This window comes from Aspergillus welwitschiae, assembly GCF_003344945.1.
Source record: "Aspergillus welwitschiae strain CBS 139.54b unplaced genomic scaffold BDQ94scaffold_82, whole genome shotgun sequence".
Lineage (NCBI taxonomy): Eukaryota > Fungi > Ascomycota > Eurotiomycetes > Eurotiales > Aspergillaceae > Aspergillus > Aspergillus welwitschiae.
Window position 1 is genome coordinate 19549 of NW_020798776.1, and position 8917 is coordinate 28465.

The 8917-nt window shown below is 49.6% G+C and overlaps 2 protein-coding genes across 2 annotated transcripts; one reads left to right on the top strand and one right to left on the bottom strand.

Moving 5' to 3' along the window:
* Positions 1–27: 27 nt before the first annotated feature.
* On the bottom strand, positions 28–1384 carry BDQ94DRAFT_154905 (C2H2-type zinc finger protein). Its single transcript, XM_026768378.1, has 4 exons — positions 1089–1384; positions 813–1004; positions 683–762; positions 28–633 (listed from the first exon to the last, which is right to left on the bottom strand). The coding sequence occupies exons 1-4, from the start codon at positions 1140–1142 to the stop codon at positions 180–182; spliced, it is 780 nt and encodes a 259-aa protein (XP_026619871.1). The 5' UTR covers positions 1143–1384; the 3' UTR covers positions 28–179.
* Positions 1385–6633: 5249 nt separating this feature from the next.
* Positions 6634–8917, top strand: BDQ94DRAFT_186097 (transcription factor domain-containing protein). Its single transcript, XM_026775057.1, has 5 exons — positions 6634–6894; positions 6948–7059; positions 7119–7807; positions 7912–8356; positions 8655–8917. The coding sequence occupies exons 1-5, from the start codon at positions 6665–6667 to the stop codon at positions 8766–8768; spliced, it is 1590 nt and encodes a 529-aa protein (XP_026619872.1). The 5' UTR covers positions 6634–6664; the 3' UTR covers positions 8769–8917.

Below are 8917 nucleotides of genomic sequence, written 5' to 3' on the forward strand. Positions count from 1 at the left end.
AAAAAAAAAAAAAAAAAAAAAAAAAGACTGTAAATTAGTCATAAAATGATGGCATCCGCGCAAGATACAAACGCCTTATCCTGCGCTGAAGCAATTACTGTTCAAAAATTTGCTGGCTCATTAGCCCGCCCTAGAGAAATATATCTTGTTCGTGCCTTCAGACTGGTTCAGGGTGTGAGCTAGCGACCTGTGGTCATATGAGCGTTAAAGACCGTCAACAAAGGACACTCTGCCATCGGAAGACTGATATAGTGTTGCTGAGACTCCGGCGGCAGATATCGCTGGCACATGGGATCATGTCGCTGCCACTGTTGCACTGGTTGTACGTAGTATTGCCGAGCACACTGATTGTCAACCGGTGATGTGGCCAGGATAGGCTGCATCACAAGCTGGGCTGGATCTTGCAGGGGCACCGGTGTTACATACAGGCTCTGGTGGGCACGGGACTCGAAACTTGACCATAGAGTGCGAGGGTACGAGACTTGCTGGGTTGGGAGATACTGTTCGTTGAAATTTGCGGCTTGCTCTGGACACGGCTCATCGGACACCACCTCTTTCGAGGACAGCGGGGTTACGGCGTCTCGGGGATGGGAGCGATGTCGGTGTTTGGTCGGTGTCACCTTGCGGCGAAATCTTCACGTGGTCAGGAAGCTTGCAGCACCGCAACCGGACTAATACTTACGTTTTACTGCATGTTGAATTCTGACAGATATAGGGTCGTTCTTCTGTATGGATCCTCCGATGACGGGAAAGACTTGACGACTGTGACGGTTAACACTGGAGAGAGTTGGGTAAGAGAGGATACTGCATACGTCGGAAAAGGCCTTGTGGCATCCTCCGTGTTGACAAACGTGAGGTTTCTGTCCAGTATGCGTCCGCGAATGCACGGTCAATGCACTCCGCTGGATAAAACCTTTACTGCAATCATTGACGGTGCAATGGTACGGTCGCTCGTTGGTGTGTATCCGAAAATGCCTGCACAGGTCTGATTTGCGAGTGAAAGCCTGCTAGCGTCAGCGAGGGGAAATCGATTCTCAGGTACCAGATGATAGAAATGAACACAGCAAAGGAATCGAGAAAGTCTTCACCTTGTCACAATTCTCCCAAGTGCAGTGGAAATCACGTCCACCGCCGAACTTCATGGTTGAGAGGATGAGGGCGCCAAATCAAGAGCTATCGGAAAGATGGGCCGCCACTTAGGACAACGGAGAGTGGCCCGACTAGCGATTTTTTAGATTTGAAAATGGAAATGGGAATGGAAAAAAGAAAAAGAAAAAGTAGAAGTAAAAGAAAGAAAGAAAGAAAGAAAAAGAAAGAATCACAACGAACACAGTTACAGGGGGCGGACCGAATTTGACGAGGAGGAAGGGAAGATAGAACCGATACTTGTAAAGCGACGACCAAACAGAACTAGGAGAGAAGTACAAAGAATGGTGCAGGCGACAGAAAGATATGGGAGGGTAAGCGGCTCCGAGTGCGACAATCAGCTATGGCGGAGCGAAACAAAGGGTTTGGGTTGGGGGTGGAGGGAGGGAAGGGGGGAGGGGGGCTGGGGACGAGATAGGAAAGAGATCGGCACAAGCATCAGGGAACAGTACCTACAGTGCCATGACAAAAGTCTGAATCCGCCAGACTTGGGGCCGTGTGCCGTCAGACCGACGTCTTCCCTGCGTGCCCGCGCCAGCATTAGTAGGTAAAGCAACGGGTAAGCGCGTCCAGATAGGCAGGCAAACAGTGAATTCTATGACTCTAGAGACGCCCCAAGAGGAATAACTACACATAGTATGTAGAGTAATTAGCAATAAGCACTGCATGCGGAAGATGTGACAAGCAACGACAATCGCGCGTGGAAAGTGATCAGGTCAAAGGCCAGTTATATTCATGGTGATGTTAGGCTAAGGCTTTCCAACGTCTAGAAGCTTCACAATGACTATTTTCAGCAGCTAAAGGTGTCGTTCATATGGAAGTCGCATTTTATCTTGGAAGTTGGGCCCCCCGATAATTTTGTTGTCCAGCCTGCCTTTGGCAGCTATAAACCGCTGGGCTGCTAGCGCATGCTAAGGAGCAAGAATAACCCTCAACATAAGTGGATACCCACCATTCGGCTATGCTAGGCCGCTAGGACAGCATCGTCCCCCATCCATCCTTTACTGCACTCTCCCATATAATGATACTATTATTGCCGTCAACACGATCATGCGTACTCAAGTGGTCGGGGCCGTCCGGATCTCTGTAGTTTCTCTGTTTGGGACCACCACCCCGAGGGCATTAGTGCGATAATTGAACCGCACTCCATCGCCTAAGCAAGATTCCTGAGCGGCAGGTATCTTCCTGGCCTCTGTAATAATCTTGGTTATACAGCTTGGTCGCCAGCTGGGATTTGAGGGTATAGTATGGCAGAGAGTAGCGATCCTTGTGGTAGGCCTGCGTCGATATGATACGTGTCCGGTTTAATGTCGCCCATCCGGGGGGTACTCGCTCCGTTGCTGGGAGAGCCCCTGAGTCGTCCTGTAGGATTTGAGTTCAGATGCCTTCTCTTCAAATTATGAGACAAGTCATTCGTTCTGAGAACGGTCGAAGCGCGCCTGATGCGCCTAGAAGGGCGCTAGTGATATGTGGCAGATTAGATGTCTATGCTGTGTGGATCATTTCCAGCAGATGTAAGGCGTGTTCTGTCGTGATTCCCTTCCGTCCGCCTGATTGTTGTGTCGGAAGTAGGCCGTGTATCTCACTGCGTGGCTAACTCGCTTTACGATACCCGGCTTCATAACCTTCCCCAAGCTGTTTAGGAGTGCTACTGGTCGGTATGATTCGGTTCTGGCGGTAATCATTCTTGGCAGGTTTTCGAAGCGTAACCGTGAAGTATTGACGGGGATGCTGGGGGCAGTAGCGCAGTTTGTTGCTTCCATTAAAGAGGCGCTAGAAGGGTTCTGCGAGGTGCTAAGACATGCAACATAGTAAATGACTAGGCGTGATGTCTTCGCCTGCTGCTTCCTTTCCAGGCATGCGTGTTATGCCTTGAAGAACCTCGTTAAGCGTAATCGGCAGGAATCCCGGCGGGGTTGGGTATGCGTAGCCCGTTATCTTACAAAGCACTTCCATGGGTGGAGGCAAGAAGCCCTGTCGGGACAGCTCCAACTTTTATGCCGCGTCTGGCCGTCTGGCCGTCCGGTCGCTGAAGGGGTGTTATAATCGTGCTGTGTGGCTTTCTGGTTCCGGGCCCTTCTTCCTAGTTGCCAGAGGCCATCCGCTGATCTATGGCAATGCATTAGGGGTCTTTTAATAGGCCATGATCTATGGTTGCGCGCCCCGCGATATGCTTCTCATACTTCTGGAGTCCCTTTCCTTTATGTCTCCGTCGAAGAAAGCCGCGTCGACTGTTGCGCCTCGTTGCACTCATTGTCCATTCTGGTACTACTCGCGGGCTGAGTCGCGATTTGGGGTCAATTTCGTACAGCTGTCATGATTAGTGAAACTAACCCTTGCGTAGCGCTGTGCATGTCTGGTTCGTAGAGCTGTCACCTTCGGTATGTATTCGGTCAAGGTACGGTAGAGCTTTCTCTTGCCTGCCCGTTTCCAGATTTAATTACCTGGGACATTCTTGGTCGGAGTGGGCATGTCCAATAGCGTTTCCAGCAGGACATAACACAATCACTCTCACTTTCAGCCTCCTTTATCTCTACATCCTTTGCCACTGCTCCCTTCCCTGCCATTCAGTTGTTCTCCTTCGCAATCACTAAGGATATCAAACTCATCTTTAGTTGCTTTAAGGGCTAGTTCCCCTTCGCGGGTCACATGGATGTCCGCCTTTGATGGTAGTGTTTTAATATGACTACAATTCTAACTGTACAAAAGTGAACTCCTAGGCACGCATATACTCCATAAGCATCATATTCAGAAGTGGTTCAATCAAACAATAATAGCGAGTTCGACAATGGCAGTATGGATGGTGACACCCACCAAGCAGGGGCGATAGGAATTAACCGTAGGGCCTCTTCAATTACCTGGAGTAAGTATTGAAACTGAACACGACTAGCTTTATTACATAATCACTGCTATTTCCATTTTTGGAACGTATGCTAGAATTTCAAGACGGCTATATGGCCTGTATGAATGCTTGATCCGCCACAGAGACGCTCGGAGGCCCAAAAAAGATAGGGCCTCTAGCAGGCAAATGGGATAGTCTTCTCTTTTTGCTCGCATGGGTTTCGGCTCAGTGGACAGTGGCGCTAATACCCGCTAGGTTTATCCAGGCTTATTAGCCCGACCTTGATAAGGTCCATATTATACCTGCTTAACGTGGAGAGCTCTGAGCGAACCTACGATAACCATTGGTAAGCCTTGGGTAAGGAATCTCTTGATAACGAAGTGGAATCGGAAAATAAGCTGTCAGTCCCGCCTCTATCGCCTAGATTTCCCTCGCTTCCTCTGACGTGTCCTGCTATATGTGACAAAATTGAGACAGTACGGGACAGTGAGAAGGACATAGTTATGGATAGACAATATCTTTAAAAACTGAAGAACTAGTTCCTCATGTCCAAAATTGGCACCTCTGTAGCCAAGCTAAGTGCTACACTCTGTGGCATTGTGCAAGTGGCCTTCCCTAATAGAAAGCTCTTGAAGTTGCCGTAGCAATGTCCAAGATGTACTGTGTGACAGACCTGGAATTGCGTCGGTTACAGTGCATGCTCTTACCGCACTGCAGCGTAGCGTGCGTGTGTGTGTGTATTCATACTCTGACCCCTCGCAGTTTAAAGCGATATGCAGGATCTCCCTATCTACCTATCTTTATATTCCTTATATGCATCAAACCACTAGTTTTCTAACGAATTTGGAGCCTCATCGAGGCCTATGTTGGCCTAGTCGCCTAGTGTTTTGTTCTGCGGCCCCCGTGGCGCGCGACTTCGAAACCTCTGGGACGCTTCTGCAAAATCCAGTACAGCCCCTAGGGTGCCGTGGTCTTGTTCAGCGTCTTGTGCCTTACCTTACTTACCTTGTTGCCCTCCTAGCATATTTAAAATGCTGCTAAACGCAGCTCCAATCTCACTCCGCAGTTCTTGTCGCAGGTATCTGAGTTTCGGGCAGTCCACCAGTACGTGGACTACCGTCTCACGAGCTCCACAGACACATCTGTCATCGTACTGGAAACCATGTTGTTTTTAGTACGTTGCCAGCCAAGGGTGAGCCGTCCAAATTGTGTGAATAGATATGCTCGGTTCCGTAGGAGCGATCCGTACAGCCTTCGGGTACGGATTGCCGGTAGGGTTATGTCAATCTGGCGAAGGTGCCCTCCCTTTGGAGACTTGACCCACTCATCCTTCCACTCGTTCAGAATTCTCTTTCGGATGAAGCCCTTTTCCCGCGAGAGAAGGGGCTGAAAGGGGTGCATTTTCCTCGGGCCTACCGCTTCCTTTGCCAGCCGGTCGGCCTCATCGTTTCCGGGATCGTTGCAGTGTCCTGGCACCCATTGGAGGCGAATTGGAATCCTTCGCGCTTTCATTTCGGAGGCTGCCTGTAGTATGGCTCGGACGATTTGCTGCCCGGACTTGTTAGACGGGTTACGGATCGCTTGTAGCGCTGACATGCTGTCGCTTAGAATGGTTGCGGGATGTTCCACCCTGTCTAACTGGCTTTGCCTCTTCTGAGTTACTTGAAGAATCAGGCTGATGGCGTAGAAGATTACCATGAGCTCGGCTGCGTATACCGACCAGTGTTCCATTGAACCAATGCTGACTTGTCGCCACTCCGAGGCTTGCAGGTCTCCGTTGAAAGCTACCGTTGTGGCCCCTAGGTGGTTCTGCTGGCCGGATGCATCGGAGAAAATTGTAGTTCCGGGCATATCCCGTCTGGCCTTGGTATTTTCCTTTGCCTGTTCCCGGTCAGGTTCGATCTCGATCTCAGCAAATGTTGGCTCTCGCCAGGGCGCTAGTGGGGTGGGATCGATTGTCTCCAGGGCATGCAGGCGGCGGAGGTTCATTGTTCGTAGTGTCTTAGCCAGCGGGAAGTAGCAATGATGTCCGAGGTGTGTGCTGCGAGTCCTTGCTCGGGCCATTAGCTCATGGATTGGGTGATGTTCTGGCATTGTGCTTAGGCTGGCTGCGACAAGCTGGGCGCGTTGTTTCAGCCGTAATGGAGTTGATAGTATGTAGGATTCTGCTTCGAGTGCCTGTGTAGACACGGTTCTAAAGGCAGAAAGAATCCGTATCAGGGCAGCTCGCTGGATGGTTGCCAGCTGCCGCAGGTGGGTCTTATCTTTAGTGGATTATGCTACACGGTAGATGCATAATCTACCCCCGGTACTTCCACTGCGACGTAGTGTCGGAACTTTCTGCCGTCCAATCATAGCAGGCTAGTCATACCCCACCAGTGTAGCCCTCGACGAATGTTATACAGGCTATCATAATTAGCTGCAGGTGCGCGGGCCCGAAACCTCCTTTTGTTTTCAAAAGACGTCATACATGTCGACTGACACGCGGATCCTAATGTCCAAACAGAGTACTGTGGCCTGTGATAAACGGCAGATGCCGCACAAACACCTCGATAGCAATTTCCAAAGAAGAGTAAAAAAAACCTCCCATGTTACTCAGTGGTGATACATCTGCACAGGCACGATCCCATTACGGTTACCATCACCTGAGGCGTAGGCAGCATCATCTTTGTTGATATGGCCTCGAATCCGGACTCAGAGTCTGTTTCTCCGAGTACTTCTACTTCTAAAATTTCCATCCCGAGATTATCGATTCGTGAAGTGGCCGCTGGGCCACGCACTAGGAAGGCATGTAAGGAATGCAGAATACGCAAGGCAAAGTGCGACGGTCACCAGCCATGCAGTCGATGCGCGGCATGTGGAGTAGAGTGTCTCTACATTGATGGGAAAAGGGAGACTATGGAAAGGTGCGTTCGCATTCATGATGCGCTGAGAAACTATAGTGACCGACAAGGATCAGGAGATACCAAGATCTTGAAAGTCGGGTTCAGGCGTACGAGAAAGTCCTGCGCCGGGTACAGTTTCGAGTCCCGCCCGAGGAAGGGGACCTTATCGCTCAGACTCTTGCCCATGTATGCCACAATCTGATTGACTGTCTATAAGCTCTGGCCTCTATTAACATACGTCCAAGTACGGTCTGTCTACTGAGGTGATCAACACTGTTACAGATCATGCACACCTTTCAGCTACAGAAGATGATACTGTTTATGCAATAGAGTGTGTACAGGAGGACCTTCATAGTAGCAAAACTTTACAGCCCATTGGATTTATTGGCGGTCCTTCTGAGCTGTCCTGGATTCAGGATTTGAACCAGGAGGTCGAGAAATACACAATATCTTCGGAAGGAATCTCTCCGAAAGAAGTTCCAACCAATGACTCAGAAGTTTTGAGTAGGGTGAGTTACTTCCTGGATGATCAGGAGCTGGCCATTTATGGAAACATTGATCTTCAGACTCAGCCACCTCAAGGTGTTGCGGAGCGTCTGCTTTGCCTATACTTTCAGACTGTGCATCTTTCGTTTCCCATTATCAGCAAACTGTCCTTTACGCAACAAGTGGGCAGATATTACGCCAATCCAAACTTACGTCCGCCGAATAAATGGCTCGCGATTTTGAATTTGGTTTTTGCTGCCGCTGCCAAGTTTGCGCATTTAGTACCTCAACATTTGATGCAATCCATGGATAGCCCGACGGAGTATTTCTCCCGGGCTCAGCAACTCGCTACCGCAGAAAATCCATTAACTGAACATCCCAATCTTCAGCAGGTACAAATTGAAGGTCTCACTGCGTTTCTGTGTATGGTGTTTGGCCATATTAATAGGTGCGATAGCAGTTTTGCTGACCCTTTGGTCGCCTTTCCTTTCCTCTTCCCTTCTTAGTTTACCTCTGTTCATCAAAAGCCCCCACGTTCTCACCGAATTGCAGGTCCTGGAGAGTGTGTGGTATCGCAATAAGGTCTTCCATTGCTATGGGAATAAACTTGCGGAATCAGAGTAAAGAGATATCCAATACTTCTAGAGAGATCCGATACCGTGTTTGGTGGTCACTCTATACACTGGAAAACACACTTTCAGTCATGACTGGCCGGCCTACCGGAACTTCAGATAGGTTCTGTACGACACCTTTGCCAATACCTTTCGAAGAAGAGCAGTTTCATCGAGATCCTGCTGCCAGACTCTTAGCAGATTCGGGGTTTCGTGCTGAGTATATGGGGGACTTTGCATTCTTCGGATGCACCCCTGCGAACCGGCCTCCAAATACCGACAAAATTGGCGGCCGAAGGCCTGGCTCCAAACTTCAAGATATTATCCCTAATACTTCTCGGTATTTTCTCTATTTTGTCGAGCTGACCAAGATCATGCGTCAAGCAGTTGATTCCTTGTACAGTCCAGGATTCGCGAGACGTCCTTGGCTTACCATCTATGCGGCCATGATAGACCTGGTGCACGAAACAGACGAATGGCTTTCCGGTTTAGCGGAAGCCTTTAGCTTCAAGGATCATCAAGGATCAGGCCAATTTGATAGGTGGAGGTGGGGCCTTGCCGTCAGATTTTATAGCGTGAGGATTACAATATGTCGGCCCTCCCTTTGTCGGTCGGGAAGGCACAGACAAGGCACCGAGCCTTCCAAGGATCTTCAGGAAACTGCAGATATATATATTGATTCAGCTTGCCAGATTCTGGATCTCCTGCCTGATATTCCTGACAGAATCTGGTTGGCTGAGGTGTCTCCATGGTGGTGTGTCCTACACTACCTCATGCAGTCAGCAACCATACTGCTGATAGAGCTGGGCTATCGCATCCGAACAGGTGCCGACCAGGCCGCTTTTATCGAATCACGCATTAAAAAAGCACTAGACTGGCTTTCCGCTCTGGCGGCTGATGATCTCGCTGCTGAACGTGCTTTCAAAGTCTGCGATAGTCTTCATCGT